The sequence below is a fragment of the Podarcis erhardii genome (assembly GCF_964252035.2).
Source record: "Podarcis erhardii genome assembly, chromosome: 6".
NCBI classification, from domain to species: Eukaryota; Metazoa; Chordata; class Lepidosauria; order Squamata; family Lacertidae; genus Podarcis; species Podarcis erhardii.
In genome coordinates, this window is record NC_138510.1 from 88,998,030 (window position 1) to 89,018,001 (window position 19,972).

The following is a 19,972-nucleotide window of genomic DNA, read 5'->3' on the forward strand; positions in this document are numbered from 1 at the left end:
TTATAACATTTGTAGAACCCAAAATATTATTTAAAATGTGCAGGCACTATTTCCCCGCTCCCTTCCTTTTTGTGAACAACTAGCCTGCTCTCCCGTTTCACTTTTTACTACCCTCTCCTAAAAATCCATACAGACGCATATGTTTGCAGGTCAGAATAGGATCCCTGACAGATCTAATTAGACCTGTGGGCCGGAGTTTGCACACTGCTGCTGTGATCAATACGGTCAAATAATTTGTGTAGATCACTTACATGAGCTGATATTGCTGAAAGCCAGTGGAAAAGATCTCATTTTTAATTGGCATTTATTTAGGAACTATAAAATAAAAAGCGGCCCAAGAGTATCTCAGACATGCTTTGTCCTCACAGCAGATTCCTCAAGCTAACAGCTTGCCCTTTATCTGTTACACTTGTAGATTTTTCTCAACCTTTAAAATGGGAGGGTTAGGGTAAGGATTTGAGCATTGGCCTTTTAATTCAGATTTGAGCATTGGCCTGTATTTCTCAAGCTTGCTTTCCATTCTCAGTGAAAGTGATGGACTGTAAGCAGGTCTCCTGTGTGCTGTGTGCCACTTACGGATATCACATTTAAAACTGAGTTAATTGTGCAGGTAACTGAAGAAGTTCGTGCTGCCGTTGAAGCCCGCCTGAAGGAGGCCTCTGAGTACCAGTCCCAACTAGAAAAGAAATTGATGGAGGCAGAGAAGGAAAAGCAGGAGCTTCAGGATGAGAAACGTAAAGCTATAGAGAACATGGAACAGCAGGTATAGAAGCACGAATATTCATCATACATTTTCCTTTCACTGTAGCTAGCAAGAGAACTTGGCCAGGCTACAAAGGGCTTCTCTGTGGAAGGACTTGAGCATATCTAGTATAATTTTTATTCTTAAGGTTTTCTTTAACTTGGTGAACGCCAGACCCTAATGCCATTTTGCCGTGTGCTTTTGCATGTCCTCTCTGTTTGCCATGTGGCATGCGAAGGGTGTGTGGCAGGGCTACTGTTCCTAAAAACTGGCACCCAAAGCCCCATTGGTCATACAGAGTTACTTGTGTTAATTAATTCACACAATTACCATTTTTTTTTGCTCTATAAGGCTCACTTTTTCCCTCCAAAAAGTAAGGAGAAATGTGTGTGCATCTTATGGAGCGAATGCAGGCTGCGCAGCTATCCCAGAAGCCAGAACAGCAAGAGGGATCGCTGCTTTCACTGCGCAGCGATTCCTCTTGCTGTTCTGGCTTCTGGGATTCAGAATATTTTTTTTGCTTGTTCTCCTGCTCCAAAAACTAGGTGCATCTTATTGTCTGGTGCATCTTATAGAGCAAAAAATACGGCAATTTTTCTGATGTGGTCATCACAAAATAAGCTTTATCTTTTGAAATCTTCCTTCTTCCTCGGCGTGTGATGGAAAACAGCCAGTGATGACAGTGTTGTTTCAGAAGTAAAGAACTGTCTCAGATGACCTTGAATTAAGTCAAATTCAGGTTTAGCAGTTAATTAAATTTTGATTATTCAGTGCACCAGTCAGCTGTAACTTTAAAATGTAATGGTTTTCAAAAGTTCGTGATTGTTTGACACTTGATGTTTAATGAATAGCTTTCCGAGCTGAAGAAAAATCTCGCCAGTATGAAGTCTGAAGTCCAGGAAGCTCTTCAGAGAGCAAATACAGCTCTTACCAACGAGCAGCATGCTAAACGGGACTGCCAAGAACAAGTAAGTTTTTATAAGGCCTATCCAGACACAGGATATTGTTGATAATTTATGTTCCATTTGTAGCCTTATTGGAGTTCACCGATTGGGTCTGCGGACAGGAGGAAGGAACTCAAATGACACCGAGGGTTGGTTCAGAGAAAGAGTTCTTTATTTCTGCTCTCCGGAACAGCAGAAAGGCACTTGCATGGTCAGTCCACAGCAAGTCCAAAGAAATGAGAGATTACATGCAGTATATATATCCTCCAGGCACCCTCTCCCCCTTCCCCAGGAATCCAACCACGTCCGCTTGTGCACGCAGGTTGACATCACAGATGTTCCTGCTCCGGTATTCTTAACCATAAAAGGGTATTACATCCTGTACTTCTGACCATAAAAGGTTGTTCCTGTTTCCTATGCTTGCTCTTGGAGCAAGAGGTCATCAACTCCCAAGAACACTGGCGCTGTTCGCGGACTAGATCTGTGCGTCTTTGTGGTCAGGACGTAAGATAAGGCACAGACATGTCTTCCCTGTTCTACTGGTACAGTCAAGGCCATCCTTGCCGTCACGAACTGATAAAGGAGAGGGCTCTGAGCACTTGTTTATACAGCTGGGTTTTGGCTCAAGAGCTCAAGCTGAAGCATTTTAGCTAAGGAAAAATAGGGATTTTGGTGCAGTTTCAAACTGCCTGCACAGTCAGTTTTGGGTCTGGGAAACCCATTCCTTCACACTGATTTTCCATGACTGTGTTTCTCATAAATGAGGATTGTGCACTCACGCACTGCTTTTGTACCAGTCCCATTGATTGCCAACCTTTTTTTTTGGACCAGTGGGCACATTTTGGTTCTGTAAAAGCGTGTGGCTGTCACAGGTGTGTGGTGTAACACAACATGAGTGCTGTGAGTGTGTGGCATAACACAAAATTAGAGAGTGTGGAGTCATTGCTGCTTACACCTCCTTAGGAAATCAGCTATGTCCTCCTGGTTCCTGATTGTGGAGATCACACAATATTTATATTTCCTCCCACCCTTCCAAAAAATGCTGCTGATGTGTAATAACAGGGAGCATTCCCCAGTACCAGGAGAATATACAAGATGTCCACACACCGCACAGACCACAAGCAAGCATTGCATCTCTCACTCATACAGTCTCATTCTTTTTCCATGTGCACAGACACACAGACACACACACACACGTACTTCCCATATATAGCTGCCTCTGTCCGCTCGAATGTAGTTCTCTCTCTCTGTCTCACAGATCCTGCATGCATACAGACTACACATTGGTAACGTACCTGCCCCCATACTTCACATACATCTCCCCCAGACAGTACATACCTCCCTCTCCCTCTTCCTCTCCTTCTCCCCACCTCCACCCACATGTACACCTATCTCTATCAAACAAACTACACACATACCCAGAACAAATATTCATAATACCTTCCCGTCTCTTTCACACACACCAAGCACACAGACACAGCATCTCTCTCCATCTCTTGCTGCCCAAGTACATCCCTCTCAATTACACACAGAGACCATGTGTGAACAACCAACCCTCCACATTCAGAAAAGCTCCTCCAGAGGCAAAGAAAGGTGCCTGCAATTTCCAAAAAAGACCCCCCCCAAAAAAAAATAACTAAAAGGAAAAAGAGAAGGCCGCCAATCTGACACTGGCTTTCTGGTAGCTCGGGAACACTAAGCGAGTCTACAGGCACCAGGTTGGTGTTCCCTGTACTAGCCTAATAGGAGTACAGTGGTACCTTGGTTTGCGAACAGTCTGGTTTGCATACGTTTTGGATTACAAACACGTCAAACCCGGAAGTGCGTGTCCCGGTTTGCGAACTTTTTTTGGATTACAACCCTTTTTATTATTATTATTATGAATAAATTTGGAAGGAGAAGGAATTTGCCCATGTGAAGACCATCAGGTGGAAACTCTTACACATATGGTTCTTAAATGTAAACGATATGTTGATCTCCGCCAGCAGTTCCTAGATCAACTCTGCATCCCCCAATGGAAACCAGAGTTAGAGGTCATACATTTTCTATTATTGTGGAATAATCAAGAGCTCATCAAGTTAGTGGCTAAATATCTCTATCTGGTTTTTTGTCGTCGAAATACATTGCAGACGTCTGATCTCCCTGGAGACCTAGAGATGTAATGTTAGACTGCTTTGCCTCTTTCATTTGACAAATGTTTTGTGTCACTGAGAAGGTGGGAATTCTGTATTGATTTGCTATGGATGTTTGTATGTGATGCCAATAAAAGGTTTGATGATGATGAAAATTTTGGGGGGAGGCCCCATTGGCAAAAGAGTGCCTTGGGTTACAACCTGTTTTGGTTTACGAACAGACCTCCGGAACGGATTATGGCTGTAAACCAAGGTACAACTGTAATTGAATGTTTCGTTTATTGCGTGTTGGTCTGCACTCATTGAAAATGTGAAGCATCAGTGTCTTCCTTTTTGTTAGAATGACCCTGTAAATCTATATCACTTGGGAAATGTAAGCTTATGTAACCAGTGGGCTACTACAAAAAATAAATCTGTCTAATCTAGAATGCAGTGGTGGAACACTCTTGTATCCTAAATTTTAGGAGAACCAGCAAGGCTACTTGGAATAGGCTGGGTTTTGTTTTCCCCACTTAAACTTACACACCACTTTAGTGACAAAATGAGAACCTTTAAAGTGCTGGAGGCCAAATAAAGTGAATTGAATTCCTTAAAAGTTCAGAAATGGTGATAGCTGGGTGTGTTGTTTTTTAACAGGCCAAGATAGCAGCAGAAGCACAGAATAAATATGAGCGGGAGCTGATGCTTCATGCCTCTGATGTTGAAGCCTTGCAGGCTGCCAAAGAACAAGTTGCTAAGAATTCCACAATAAAGCAGAAATTGGAGGAAGCTGCCCAGAAAGCAGAAGCTGCATTGCGAGAGAGCAGAGCTTCGTGGGAAGAGAGAGAGAGAATGTTAAAGGTAACTTTTCCGACTGTACAAGTTTTATACATATGTGCAATCCTGAAAGCGGGTGACATTAAAAAATAAAATAAAATCTTCTGAAGTGATCAGCTTTCATATTCTCTTAAAGGATGAAGCTTCTAAGTTGGCTTCTCGCTGTGAAGACTTAGAAAAACAGAACCGATTGTTGCATGAACAGCTGGAAACTCTCAGCGACAAGATGATGTCTTCAATGAAGGAAGGCATGCCAGGAGCATTAAATGTGTCTCTCACTGAAGAAGGAAAATCACAAGAACAGATAGTGGAAATTCTCAGGTGTGTTATTTAGTGTATGGATCTGATGTCATTCCCAGGCCCTAAGGAAGCCAATCTATCCTCCACCAGGGCCAGGGCTTTTTCAGTGACTGCTCTGACCTGGTGGAATGCTCTGTCCCACGAGACTAGAGCCCTGCAGGACTTGATCTCCTTTCTCAGGGCCTGTAAGCCAGAGCTATTCTGCCTGGACTTCAATTTGAATTAGCCTGATCCTCTATTCCCTTTTCCCTTTCCTCTTCTATGAAGAAACCCTTGCTGGGACCTCACATTTAAATTCTTCCCTGGTCTCTTTGCTGGCCTTAGTAGGACCAACTTGGCCAGTTAGCCCTGGTGATCATTTGATGTCTACTGACGGGGGTGGTTTTGTTTTGTTTTGTTTTTCCCCAAAATGACCCCTGAATTTTTGAAATTTATTGATATTGATGTTGCATTTTATGTTGCATTTTATGCTGTTATTAAGTCACATTTTAATCAATGTTTTATATTTGCTGTTAGCCGCCCTAAGCCTGTTTTTTTAAACCGGGAAGGGTGGTGTATAAATAATAAAAATTAGTATTATATAGTTAATTGGTAAAGTAATGAATCACAGGAGTGCACAAAGTGGGTATTCTCCAGAAAATGTGGACTACAAAACCCCAGAGAACACGGCAAGTGATGATAAAGTCTATAATCCACAACATCTGGGGAGAGCACCATCTTTATTATTATTACTGTTTTAAGCTGCCCATTTCACTGGGTTGCCCCAGCCACTCTAGGTGGCTTGCAACAAAATATTAGCTGTACCCTGCTTCAGGGCCCATTTGCAAATGTTTCAGGGGGATTTTTGAAATGCCTAGTATTTGAGCAGATTTGACAAAATCAAAACTCCTTCCCATTGGTATAGAAGGTCATCGGGTTGGGATTTTGCTCCACCTTGTGGTCGAAGGCAGGGGGTAGGCTTTTGTGGTAAGGAGATGGCTCTTCAAGAATCCGATTTGCTTTCATTGAAACAATTGTGATTTTTCTGAAGCAGTTGAAAGAGCCGTATTCTAGTGGTCAGGAAGAAGAAGCAGGATCGTAAACGCACTCCTTTCTTGCACTCAAATCCTCACCCGGTGTGTCTTCTACCTCTTGGGTATCTTATGTGGCCATTGCTAACTGAAGGGTGCTCCTAAACTCCAATTCAGAAACATGACTTAATCCTTAACCAAGGGTAGCAATGCACACACATAGCAATGCACACACACACTGGTAACATAGGATAGTTAACACAGTCTGACAACCCACTTTCAGATCCTAAGCTATATGATCTCACACTGTGTCTGCATTTGCCATTATATTTGTCATTATATTTGCCTGTAATAACATTATAAGGCCGAAACAAATCCCAATATCGATTGGCCCAGGGGTCATGTTTTCCAACTTCCCTTTAAAACCCAGCAATTTTTAGCTTTGTGGGCTAAACAGTGTTTTGTTGAGGCATTTAATCTCAAGTAGTGCTTCTTTCCACTGCAGGTTTATACGCAGAGAAAAGGAGATTGCAGAAACGAGGTTTGAGGTGGCACAAGTGGAGAGCTTACGGTACCGCCAGAGGGTGGAACATTTGGAAAGGGAGCTGCAACAGTTGCAGGAAAGTCTGAATGCAGAGAGAGAGAAAGTGCAGGTATGTATGCGTGTGCCCCTGGTCACCTTTGGTTAGAAGTTAACAGAAGTATTTTCCTTTGTATATTGACACTTCAGAGTCCTCCTGGAAACATTCCTGTCCTATTGACAGACATGCAGTTTATTAGGAGTGCTGCTTATTTTATTTGTAATATCTGGAGAACACCTCTGGCTTGCTTTCAGAAACACAACTATTGTTACATACAAAGAATCTGAGATAATTTGCCTGTGCCAAAACATCTGGTGTTTGAAGTAAAGATGAATGCTTAGATTTAAGTTGGCTTCTTTAGAAAAGAATGAGATTCCTCTGAGAAGATTGGCGGTGGTGGCCAAGATTCCCTGGAAGACCACTGGTCAATTCTTTTCTCTGCATTGCAAAGCCACAAGGAGTGGGCTGTGTTCATGCAATGAACCCACAATTCATATGGGTCAAAACCCAGGCTACTGTTCTATGAGAACTGACTGTGACAAATGGATGCTTCAGAATGTTTGTGCAGCAGAGATGTTCATTGATAGAACTATAGATAGTTTTAAAACCACTGGATTCATGTAATGGGCCAGAGGCTGATCAGTACAGACACCTGGTAAGGGCCTGGATTAGGAGAACCTTGTTAGAAACAACAGTGGCCTTTCATCTTTGAGAATTGTGCATATTATATGCGGGTGGCGCTGCGATCTAAACCACTGAGCCTCTTGGGCTTGCCGATCAGAAGGTTGGCGGTTCGAATCCCCATGATGGGGTAAGCTCCTGTTGCTCTGTCCCAGCTCCTGCCAACCTAGCAGTTCAAAAGCATGCCAGTGCAAGTAGATCAATAGGTACCACTGTGGTAGGAAGGTAAACGGCATTTCCATGCACTCTGGTTTCCGTCACGGTGTCCTGTTGTGCCACAAGCGGTTTAGTCATGCTGGCCACATGATCCAGAAAGCTGTCTGTGGACAAATGCTGGCTCCCTTGGCCTGAAAGCGAGATGAGCGCCGCAACCCCATAGTCGCCTTTGACTGGACTTAACCATCCAGGGGTCCTTTACCTTTTTTTTTTTTTAACCTTTTATTATATATAAATTGCTTGCTCTGACAGTTAACTTTGCCAAGCTAACAGTGTTAATGAATGCACTTAATAGTTTCCCAAGTAAATTACAATGGCCCTCCAGATCGCATCTTCCTGAAAACGTGGATATTGATACACATGTTTGGGATTTCACTATTGTGTTGAATTTTAGGTGACAGCGAAAACAATTGCTCAGCATGAAGAACTAATGAAGAAGACTGAGACCATGAACGTTTTGATAGAAACCAACAAGATGCTGAGGGAGGAGAAAGAGAGATTGGAACAGGAACTGCAGCAAATGCAGGCAAAAGTCAGTATGAATTTTAAATCTAGCTTTCAAAACCCTAAAACACCGAAAACCACAAATTATTGAACAAAATGAGAAATTACAGAATATACACTTAGCTCCCTACTGTGTCAAACCATAATTTACAACCTACAGTAATTTGAGACCTTTGAAAGTTTCAAATCAAGGAGCTGTTCATTCACTGAGACACGACGTTAAACTCTGGATGTGAAGATTTTGGCTGTACCAGGAAACAAAGTCACTCGGAAGTAACTTCTAAACCGTTATGTGTTCAGGTGCGTAAACTGGAAGCTGATATCCTGCCTTTGCAAGAGTCTAATGCTGAACTGAGCGAGAAGAGTGGGATGCTTCAAGCAGAGAAGAAGCTTTTGGAAGAGGATGTCAAACGCTGGAAAGCACGGACCCAGGTGAGCTTACCTTGGATTCAAGGACTATTGTTGCAATGCCTCAACAGGAGATTTCTCCAGTTTACAATAAGGAGGTCCCCACTCCAAGATGGGTGAAAATGTTACATAATAGAAGACCGAGAAAGGGGAATAAGACAATAGATACGGTATAAGATTTGGGGCAAATTTACACTTGCTTAGACAGGAAGAAGGGAAGCATTTAAGAAAAGCTAAATGGCATGAGGAGGGATATCTGCACTAAGGTAAATATTATTGGGTGCTCATGGAAAGATAAGTATTGATCAGAGTGAGGGAGGATGAAGAGGGAAGGGCAATTACAAGTAGGCAGTTACAAGTAGGCAGCAGTCCTGAATCACATGAAGTTTTCAGAATGTGTGTTGCTGTGTGTTTTCGCTTTGTGGATACAGTGGTACCTCTGGATGCGAACGGGATCCATGTATATAGCTATACATTTGTATTATATTCGTTATCTTTCTATAAACCACTTAAATACCCTGATGATACTAAGTGCAATATAAATATACAAAAGAAACCAGATGAATAAGATAAATTGTAAAAATAATAATAATAATAAGCTCGCTCATAGGTAAATTTCTTCTTGCAGCATTTATTGAGCCAACAAAAAGATACAGATATTGAAGAGTATCGGAAGCTTCTTTCGGAGAAGGAGGTGAACACCAAACGCATACAGCAGATGAGTGAAGACATAGGCAGGCTTAAAGCAGAAATTGCAAGGTAAATTTCAAAGAATGTCTTAAAATTTTGGAGATGCCAAATACTTGATGGTCAAAGCACCCGTTCCTATCAACATTAAGTTCTTGTTCAGCAGTTATTCTAATCCTGATATATTTGTTCAGCCTTTACCACAGGTGCTGGTACTAGTAGCAGCAGTGGATTCATACCATAAGCAAGGACCCTTAATTCTTATTTTCATACCTCTTTTAAACTGCTCGCATTTTCCAATAATAAAAGGCAGCAGTATACAGAAAGTAGCTCTCTCTGGTTTCTGTTGTATTAGAAGTTCTTTCAATTTTTGTTAAGGTCAAATGCTTCACTGACAACAAGTCAGAATCTGGTCCAGACCCTCCGAGAAGATCTGGCAAAAACGAAAACTGAAAAGGACACCCTTCAGAAAGATTTAGACATTAAACTGGCTGACATCCAAGAGAAAGTTAAAACGATAACACAGGTCAAGAAAATTGGACGTAGATACAAGACTCAGTATGAAGAACTGAAAGCACAACATGACAAGGTAGGTTTTAACTTCTGATAAGTAAAATGGAAGAGCTCTTCCATATTAAATTTTTGTAAATTCAGCTAGTCTTCATTTTTGAAAATTGTGCTTCTGGGGAGGCTGTAGGAATGTAGAATGTTTGAAGTTTTATTCTGTTTAGTATTCTGTTGGGAGCCACCCAGAGTAGCTGGGGAAACCCAGCCAGATGGGCGGGGTATAAAAAATAAATTATTATTGTTGTTGTTGTTGTTGTTGTTGCTGAATGTACAACCTGCTGTAATTTTGGTTAATAGCTTGCATAATACCGATCCCATTCACCAACGCAGATGTTTACTTTCCAAAATTTTAGGTGATTGCAGAAACATCAACTCCGTCTTCTGCAGAACAGCAAGAGCAACATGCTTCAGACAAAGAAATTCAAGAACTGAAAGAAGCTCTGAGCCAAGCTGAGACCAAGATAAAAGCCTTGGAAGGACAGATTGAAAATTTACAGAAGGTGGGAGAGACCTTTCTGAGGTCCATATGGGTCTGTAGCCAACTCCCAAAATGAATAATCAGCTTACCAAAAATAGTGAAGTGGGATGTTGTGCTTGTATGATGGGGGACCAAGTTTAGATCCCAGTCATGCTGTTTCAGCTTAACGTGCCTTAAAGGGATATTCCCAGGTGTGCTGCCCTGAAGCCATTGGGGAATAGTAGGTAGTGGTGAAAAAATACCATAGAAAATCGTTTGTAAGTGTTTCAGAAAACATTACACCACAGGGATGACTGACTGACTCTGGAGTTGCGGCGCTCATCTCGCTTTATTGGCCGAGGGAGCCAGCGTACAGCTTCTGGGTCATGTGGCCAGCATGACTAAGCTGCTTCTGGCGAACCAGAGCAGCGCATGGAAACGCCGTTTACCTTCCTGCCGGAGCGGTACCTATTTATCTACTTGCACTTGACGTGCTTTCGAACTGCTAGGTGGGCAGGAGCAGGGACCGAGCAACGGGAGCTCACCCCCATTGCGGGGATTTGAACCGCCGACCTTCTGATCGGCGAGTCCTAGGCTCTGTGGTTTAACCCACAGCGCCACCCGCGTCCCTCCTTTACAGTATACTCAGATTCAAACACCCAGTGCTCTTACAGCTCTTAGATTGTCTACGATCTTTTCATAGAAAGCTTGCGCTACTTCACTAATCACCCAGCGATTGAAAGCAATTCTGTATCCTGAAGTTTCCTTGTCTTGCTTTCTGTAGACGCTTGGCGAGAAGGACGCCGAAGTAAAAAATCTCCAGGAACAGGTAGCCCAGCTTCAGTCAGAGGCTTCCCGTCTTCAGCAAGATCTACAGGAAAAAACATCACAAGAGGAGCAGCTCAGGCAGCAGGTTGCTGAGAAGGAGGAGAAGACGAAGAAGACGCTTCTGGCTGCCAAGCAGAGGATTGCACAGTTAGCAGGTGAATTGCCTGGCAGTTCTTTCGAAGCAGTTGCCATTTTTAGTTCTTCGGCGTAAGGTTTTTATGTTGCTGTAAGGTTCCAGCTTACGGGACGCGGGTGGCGCTGTGGGTTAAACCACATAGCCTAGGACTTGCCGATCAGAAGGTTGGCGGTTCAAATCCCCACGACGGGGTGAGCTCCCGTTGCTCGGTCCCTGCTCCTGCCAACCTAGCAGTTCGAGAGCACGTCAAAGTGCAAGTAGATAAATAGGTACCACTCTGGCGGGAAGGTAAAGGGCGTTTCCATGCGCTGCTCTGGTTCACAGCTTTTTCATGCTGGCCTCATCACCCGGAAGCTGTCTGCGGACTAATGCCGGCTCCCTCGGCCTATAGAGTGAGATGAGCGCCCAACCCCAGAGTCGGTCACGACTGGACCTAATGGTCAGGGGTACTTTTACCTTTACCTTTAAGGTTCCAGCTACTTGATCAAGGTAGAAGCTTGCATAAGAGAGAGTCCACTTCGTCAGGTTCACAAAATGATTTCCAAAGTGTGTTTGTATAAACAGACAGATGCACATGACATCACATCTAATCCTATTTTCTTCTCCTAAAATATTCCATCCTTTATTGCTGCTGTAAACATGGCTTAGCCCTATCCAGATAATCAGGAGTTGTATTTGGTAAGGGGATAGGGAACTCTGCCAGCACAGAAGCCCATCTCATAACCATGCATTGAATGCTGCATTATTTCACAGTAGAAATAGAACTGGGAGTCAGTTGTCCCAGCAGGACTAATGGGCATAGTTAAGCTTGCAGGAACCTGCCAGGAAATAATCCTCCTTCTCCTAAGCTAAGTGCTGTAGTATGAAGAGGAGAAAAGCAGCTGTATCGTGTTTACTGATTAGGCCAGAGCTGTTTGCAGACTCTCGTTTCCTGGTAGAGCCAGAGCCAGAATTAAGGGACACTCTTCTCCCAGAGATGGCAGATTTGAGGCGGCCCCACGTCTGGGTAGGAGTCGTTTGTGATTAGTACCAGTATTCTGTTAATGCAAGGGCCCTATGTATAGAGCTCAGCACATGTTGACGGAAACTTGGAGGCTGCGTCCTCTTGAGTGGTGTTCTGCTTGCATACACACTCAGGCCACTGTGCAGATATAATACCCGACATGGATTTTGGATTGGAGGGGGGTCCTGATCCAAGTCCCCTCTCATTGTAGCCCTTGAACATTTGCATAACACCATGTTAAAATGGAAATGTTGAATACAGTGGTACATCGGGTTAAGTACTTAATTTGTTCCAGAGGTCCGTTCTTAACCTGAAACTGTTATTAACCTGAAGCACCACTTTAGCTAATGGGGCCTCCTGCTGCCGCTGCGTCGCCGGAGCCCGATTTCTGTTCACATCCTGAAGCAAAGTTCTTAACCCAAGGTACTATTTCTGGGTTAAAGGAGTCTGTAAACCGAAGCGTATGTAACCTGAAGCGTATGTAATCCGAGGTACCACTGTATTAGGGGACCTGCAGGGACAGAGCTCTTCATGAAAATGCTGTTTTCAGAATTCCTGTATAAAGAGACATAGTAAGGAGTTTCGACTTGCCTTCCTATACTTTAATTCAGGTGCGAAGGAACAGCTGACCAAAGAAAGCGAGGAGTGGAAACAAAAGAGCAGTGCACTGGAAGAGCAGAAGACTGAGTTGGAAGTGCGGATGAGCGCACTTAAATCGCAGTATGAAGGCCGCATTTGCCGCCTAGAGAGAGAGCTCCGAGAGCAGCAAGAGAGGCACCACGAGCAGCGAGATGAGCCAGCAGAATCTACCAATAAGGTAGGGACGCGGGTGGCGCTGTGGTCTAAGCCACTGAGCCTCTTGGGCTTACCGATCGGAAGGTCGGCGGTTCAATGCAATGAAATGAGCTCCTGTTGCTCTGTCCCAGCTCCTGCCAACCAGCAGTTCGAAAGCACACCAGTGCAAGTACCGTATTTTTTGTCCCATAGGACACACCTAGTTTTTTGGGGGGGAAATAAAAGGGGGGCAAATTCCCTTTATTCCCCCCCCCAAACCAGGTCGGGGAAACCGAACCAGGTCGAGGAACAGCGGGATGGCGGCGCTGCGCCTCCTTGCTGTCCCCCGAGCTAGTGGGGCTGGCCGATGTCTGTCCGGTGGACGGCGTGCTCTGCTTTCAGGGCGCCCGGCGCTCCGGGAATCAGGCTGCTATCCACAGCCTAGACAGCCCTGCGGAAACTCCCGCAGGGCTGCTTAGGCTGCGGATGTGTTCCTGATGCCTGGAGAGGGAGAGGGGTCGGTGCGCACCGACGCCTCTCGCTCTCCAAGCTTTAGTGAAAGCCTGCATTCGCCCCATAGGACGCACCCAGATTTCCCCTTCATTTTTGGAGCGGGAAAAATGCGTCCTATAGGGCGAAAAATACGGTAGATAAATAGATACCGCCTCGGTGGGAAGGTAAACAGCGTTTCCATGCACTCTGGTTTCTGTCACAGTGTTCCATTGCACCAGAAGCAGTTTAGTCCTGCTGGCCGCATGACCTGGAAAGCTGTCTGTGGACAAACGCCGGCTCCTTCGGCCTGAAAGCCACAACCCCATAGTCGCCTTTGACTGGACTTAACTGCCCAGGGGTCCTTTACCTTTTTTTTTTTTTTTTTTAAACTGATAAGGTAGACAATTTGTGCAGCTCTAATTTTGTGGTTTGATACCAAATTCCCATCCACTAAAGCTGCTACTAGATTAGTTGTGGTGGTTGAGGGGTATGGATTTTTGAAGATGGCATAGAATCATAGAATTGCTGAGTTGGAAAGGGACCCTAAGGGAAATCTAGTCCAACCTACTGTAGTCCATGACAGATGAATATCCAGCTTCTGCTTAAAAACCTCCAGTGAAGAAGAGTCCACCGCCTTCTGAGAATAAATCAATAAATCTGTAATAAAAACACAAATGTCAATATTCTGATAATAAATCAGTAGAATGCAAGACTTAGCTGCTATTTCATACAATCATTTGCACTGATATTTTGAATCCTGTGGCTTACTGAAGCATTTTGTCCAATAGGCTCCAGAACAGCAGAGACAGATCACCCTTAAATCAACTCCTGCTGCAGGTGACAGAGGAATGTGAGTTCTTGTGTTCATTCTTTCATATCTCTGTCGATCCTTCCCACTCTTGTTTTATAAGCTGCTACTAGCACAGGGCGATACGAAATTAATTGTCTGAAACCAGTATGACGGTCAGACTACAATACAGATTTCCGACTTTCTGAGCTAGTGGTATATTGCGGCTCCCCAGCCACTGGCAGCACAGCTCACTTCCCCGCTGCCAGCCTGTGCTGTGCTGGCAGCAGCCTGGAACCCGTGATGTATCTATTACCAGCTCAAATTGCCTTGATCAGGTGAGCAGGGGTGGGGCTTTGTTAACTGCTCCACTGAGGCATGGGCAGCTATTTAACGAAGCCCTCTCCTGGGGGCTTGATCAGCTGAGGGACTGGTAGACGGGAATGGGCTGGGTGGAGAGCCTAGATACTTTATACATTATAGCCGCCTCTGTTCTACACATTAGGGACGCGGGTGGCACTGCGGTCTAAACTGAGCCTCTTGGGCTTGCTGATCGGAAGGTTGGCGGTTCAAATCCCCATGGTGGTAGTGAGCTCCTGTTGCTCTGTCCCAGCTCCTGCTAACCTAGCAGTTTGAAAGCACATCAGCACAAGTAGATAAATAGGTACTACTGTGGCAGGAAGGTAAACGGCATTTCCATAGGCTCTGGCACTTGTCACAATGTCCTATTGTGCTAGAAGTGGTTTAGTCCTGCTGGCCACATGACCCAGAAAGCTGTCTGCGGACAAACGCCAGCTCCCTCGGCCTGAAAGCGAGATGAGCGCCGCAACCCCATAGTCACTTTTGACTGCACTTAACCATCCAGGGGTCCTTTACATTTACCTTTCTACACATTACTCCAGTGAAGACTGTTTACTTGCATATATTTGCATATATTTAGAATAATATCTAACAGATGCAACTTTGACTTTTATCTAGTGCTAGTACTTCAGATCCACCAACAGCCAACATCAAACCAACTCCTGTTGTATCTACTCCAAGCAAAGTGTCAGCAGCTGCAATAGCTGGGAACAAATCGACCCCAAGGGCCAGCATCCGCCCAATGCTGACTCCGACAACTGTCACAAATCCTACATCTACCCCAACGGCCACAGTTATGCCGACAACACAGGTGGAAACTCAGGAAGGTACATTACTGATCAAAAGGCTTAACAATGTACATGATGAATAGTCATTTTTAAAATGTGTAATTTCTAGGTCCCGTGGGTTACCCGAGAGGCGAGGTCCAAGTCCGGTCTGTGGTCAAAGGTTCAACGTGGAGGCAGTCCATGGTAGCTGAAGCTGGGTGCAGGGCAGGGAATCGGGTGAAGTCAGGGACAGGCTTGCAAGCAGGGAGCCAGGGCGGGTCAGGAGCTCAGGCAGGGAAGCAGGACAGGGTTCGGGCAGGAACTAGCAACCAACAATGTTGCTCCCGCAACTTGGGTCTGGGGCTGGCCGGCTTTTATCTGCCCCGAGGCATTAGGGTGGCCCCGATCCTCAGGTGACTTGTCTCTCCTGGCCTGGAGGCAAGCACTCCTGCTGCGGGAACTTAGTTCCCTCCGCCTCTCTGCCCTGAGCCTCTGCAGCTCAGGAGAGGCTGGAGGGTTACCAGACCCAGAGGCAACCTCAGCTTCCTCTGACGGGGCTGAGAGTGGAGCACCTGCAGGCAGTGGGTCCTCCATCACCTCAGGAGCCAGAGCAGACTCAGCTGGTGCCTGCACCTGAGGATCCAGCACAGGTGAGGACCCTTCAGGCTCAGGCCCCAGCCCCGGCTGAGCTAGTTCTGGAGGCGGGGAATCCTGTGCAGGCTGGGATCCCTCAGGTTCAGCATCCGAGTCCGAATCCCAGGCCATCACAATGCCACTGCATCAAAAGCATTAGAACACAGAGGCATATTTTGCCTCCTGTACTGTTTGTGAAGCCATTCAATTCCTAAAGCGAGGAAACCCTTCTGATGGTTGAGGTTGGGATTTGATAGAATGAACCTCATAACATAAAGTGCCCTAGGTGGTGCTTTTTTCTGGGGGGACGCAGGGGGACGCATACCCCTAAAAGTTTTGTGAATCTTTGTACTTTTGTCCATTTACTGTATTTATTTTTACCAATTTGAACCATAAAATGGTGATTTTCTTGAGTCAAAATGAGAGTACCCGAAACATTTTTTTAGGAAAAAAGCACTGGCCCTAGGGTGGAACGTTCATGGTTGCAATCCCGGTTCTTAGGATGTTCCTATATCAAGGATTTTGTGGAACCTCAGTGCTCTTCTTAAAAATTAAACCCTGAAAATCTATATTGCTTTTTGTAGAAATGGAAAACTTCCACTGTAGTTGCAAAAACCAGTTTGAATTTTGAAAATGCCGAAGGGAAAGAAACAGGAAGTGAAGAACAGTACACAGAAATGCCTAGATCCGTTTGTCTTCTCAAAGGTAGTTAATAGAAAAGAATAATGCTGTAGTAGGCAGGCGATGGGTTTGTCGTGTTCATTAAAGTAGCATGCATGTTAACTTCCATGCAGTTGAAATGTACAATTCTGGTTTGTAGAAAGGACTGTCCCCTAGTCTATAGGTTGTGAGGCATTTCCCTTGATTCTGTTGTCAGCGCTGCTCACCTTAAATATAAAAGGAAGTGAGATGGAATTTATTTCAGAGCTGCGTAGCAGCCTGAACCCCGGGCCACAGCTATAGCTTTCTCATTTTTGAAAAATTATGTGGCTGGAACTATCGGTTACAACCATTTTATTTCAGCTATGCAGTCGGAAGGACCAGTCGAACATGTTCCAGTCTATGGAAGCACAAGTGGATCGGTGCGCTCCACAAGCCCCAACGTCCAGACCTCTCTCTCCCAGCCCATCTTGACAGTTCAGCAGCAGACTCAAGCGACAGCTTTTGTTCAGCCCACTCAGCAGAGCCATCCTCAGATAGAACCAGCCACTCAAGATCCACCCCCCACAATTTTGGAGGTGGTGCAGAGCTCACAGATAGAAAGACCGTCTACGTCGACAGCAGTATTTGGCACAGGTTGGTTAAATTTCCTAGATTAGAAGCATTAAGGGCTTAGCCAGGACAGTTTTGCTTTTGTAGACTTGGGGAAAGCACTAAATAAACTTTGGTTTTTATTTAAATATATAATTTTGAATTAGAGTTAAAAGAAGTAATTTTAAAGTGCCAGCATCAAGTCTTTAAGGTGCTCCTCAAAAAAGAAAGCCACAATTGTTTGTTTTTCTTTGTGCCTTGGGCAAAGTGTGTTTTGAATTTAATGAAATTTTCTCCTTAAGTTTCAGCTACGCCAAGTTCTTCTTTACCCAAACGCTCCCGCGAGGAAGAAGATGATAGCACAGTTGAAAACTCAGACCAAATTCCTGAGGAGATGGTTGATATGCCTCTTGCAAAGAAAATGAGAAGTGTTCAAAGAGTTGGGCCAGAGGTTTGTAAGAAGAAGAACAGCACTAATTTAGTTGTGTTTGGTTATGGGTATCGCAACTGGGCTAGGAGAAGAGGGAAAATTGTCCCAGAAAGCTGGCTTTTAAAAGCTCTGAAGCATTTGGAATGGGTGGTGACAAACCTGTCACATCACCCAGTGTCAAATACAATTGGCAGGTTCTGTTGGCTAGGGTGGGTTGTTCTGCTTGTATTCGACTGCAGGCTTCTCATTTTTAGTGTCCGAATTTCCATGATACCTGTATGGTGTTTGCGAACCTTCACTGGGTCAAACTAGAAGTGATATGAATTGTGTGCACATTTTTTGTTACGTAAATATCAGGTGCTGAGGAAAGGCTGAGCAGCGTTGGGAATGGGGACGGGGAATTTCTCCCTTCCATTGCCTTGACAAAAATTCCCTCTTCAAAGCTGCTACAGTATTTCCATTTCCAAGAGAAATTTTATTGCCGCCAATGAAGGCTTCCTTAGAAATGCAGATAGCAGCTGTAGAGACATGATACTTGGTCAGGAACTTGGTCACGAAAGAGTCCTGAGGCTGCTCAATATTGCCCCGATCGTCTATGTACATGCCAAATAATATGCAATTTGAATTACATTCATGGAATTAACATCACATCTACTTGGGTCCAGGGAGACCAAACATCATACTTGGTGTCTTTTCAAATGTAATACTTTTCTTTGAAATCATGACACACTTTCAGCTGCCAGACATCAAATGATGAGTAATCAAGTAGTTGCAGGTCAAACGATCCACATTCCTGTTTTGAGCAAGCCACTAGTGTAAATAAGAAATAAATCACATTTGTGCAATAATGAACTATAGAAGATGTGGAAAATCCTCTTCTTGATGATTGGTTTTTTTTTTTCTGTTCTGTTCATAACTACATAGATTGTAGAGCATTGACTTTAGTGTGAATTTTGAGTTGGTTCTCATAGATAGGTGGAATACAGTGGTACCTCCGGTTACATACGCTTCAGGTTACAGGCGCTTCAGGTTAAAGACTCTGCTAACCCAGAAATAGTACCTCGGGTTAAGAACTTTGCTTCAGGATGAGAACAGAAATCGTGCTCCGGCAGCAGCAGGAGGCCCCATTAGCTAAAGTGGTGCTTCAGGTTAAGAACAGTTTCAGGTTAAGAACGGACCTCCGGAACGAATTAAGTACGTAACCAGAGGTACCACTGTAGTTGCTTAAAGATTTGCTGCTATGTTTTTGCCTTGTACAGTGAAGAAACCCAAGTAGAACATTATATGCATGGCATGTATTGCTGGTGATCTTGACGTTTTCCCCATCATCTGTCACTTAAATTAGTGTTAACAAATTGATGTCATGTTTCAGGAGGAAGTGACTGCGGAAGAAAGCACAGATGGAGAAATAGAAGCTCAAGCCTACAATCAGGATTCTCAGGATTCCATTGGAGAAGTAAGCGAGTCTTTCTCTAACCAGAGGAATATTTTGCACCTCATGCTTATGCCATGGCAGGGTTCAGAAAAGTCTGTGTGCATGAGCTGGGCTGGGGTTCCCAAGATGGCACAGCTCCAGAGTCCTCTGACCTTCATTTGTGTGATCTGGTGGCAGGGGAAATAGTAAAAAAGATTGTGCTGGGCACATTTCTTCAGAATGGAGGCTAAGCGGGGGGGGGGGGTCGCCCTGGGTGTCATCCCTGAGGGGGTGCCTGAGGGATCCAGCCCATACGTGGATCACGGCAGCACCCCCTTGGGCAAATCGTTGCAGCGTCCTGTGCACGGATCACAGCATCACCCCCCTGGGTGGATCGCCCTGTCCCCGTGGGTGGATCACCCTGCTCCCGCTGTTCCGGGCACCAGCTAGCAAGCTACGCCTTTGCTTCAGACCAATCCAGTTCCTTTATATTTAGCTATAAAGCTGATTTCTGACCAGTAGAGAGCACTTCTACTGTTGCAATGAAAGATGCGCCCCACTGTAAAGGTAAAGGGACCCCTGACCGTTAGGTCCAGTCGTGAACGACACTGGGGTTGCGGCGTTCAACTCGCTTTGCTGGCCGAGGGAGCCGGCGTTTGTCCTCAGACAGCTTCTGGGTCATGTGGCCAGCATGACTAAGCCTCTTCTGGTGAAACCAGAGCAGCGAACGGGAATGCCGTTTACCTTCCCGCCGGAGCGCTACCTATTTATCTACTTGCACTTTGACGTGCTTTTGAACTGCTAGGTTGGCAGGAGCTGGGACCAAGCAACAGGAACTCACCCCATTGTGGGGATTCGATCTGCCGACCTTCTGATCGGCGAGTCCTAGGCTTTGTGGTTTAGACAACAGCACCACCCGCGTCCCATGGCACCCCACTGTAATGATAAACAATAGGAAGGTTTCTGTAGAATTCAATAGTGAATATTATACTGGGGGAGGGAGGTTATGATGGGAAGATTTAAAGAGCCACATCACCTTTTTACATTATTGG

At 44.8% G+C, this 19,972-nt stretch overlaps 1 protein-coding gene across 2 annotated transcripts in view; it reads left to right on the forward strand.

Moving 5' to 3' along the window:
* TPR (translocated promoter region, nuclear basket protein) overlaps positions 1-19,972 on the forward strand; it is a 59,121-nt gene that overhangs the window by 23,980 nt on the left and 15,169 nt on the right. For both annotated transcript variants that reach the window (XM_081865622.1, XM_081865623.1), the window contains exons 22-38: positions 611-763; positions 1,594-1,710; positions 4,455-4,658; positions 4,771-4,955; positions 6,450-6,597; positions 7,817-7,954; positions 8,227-8,358; positions 8,963-9,093; positions 9,400-9,610; positions 9,942-10,088; positions 10,830-11,028; positions 12,624-12,829; positions 14,067-14,128; positions 15,044-15,252; positions 16,849-17,121; positions 17,379-17,527; positions 18,879-18,962. In XM_081865622.1, the coding sequence (XP_081721748.1) occupies positions 611-763; positions 1,594-1,710; positions 4,455-4,658; positions 4,771-4,955; positions 6,450-6,597; positions 7,817-7,954; positions 8,227-8,358; positions 8,963-9,093; positions 9,400-9,610; positions 9,942-10,088; positions 10,830-11,028; positions 12,624-12,829; positions 14,067-14,128; positions 15,044-15,252; positions 16,849-17,121; positions 17,379-17,527; positions 18,879-18,962 (2,748 nt within the window). The remainder of the gene's footprint in view (positions 1-610; positions 764-1,593; positions 1,711-4,454; positions 4,659-4,770; positions 4,956-6,449; positions 6,598-7,816; positions 7,955-8,226; positions 8,359-8,962; positions 9,094-9,399; positions 9,611-9,941; positions 10,089-10,829; positions 11,029-12,623; positions 12,830-14,066; positions 14,129-15,043; positions 15,253-16,848; positions 17,122-17,378; positions 17,528-18,878; positions 18,963-19,972) is intronic.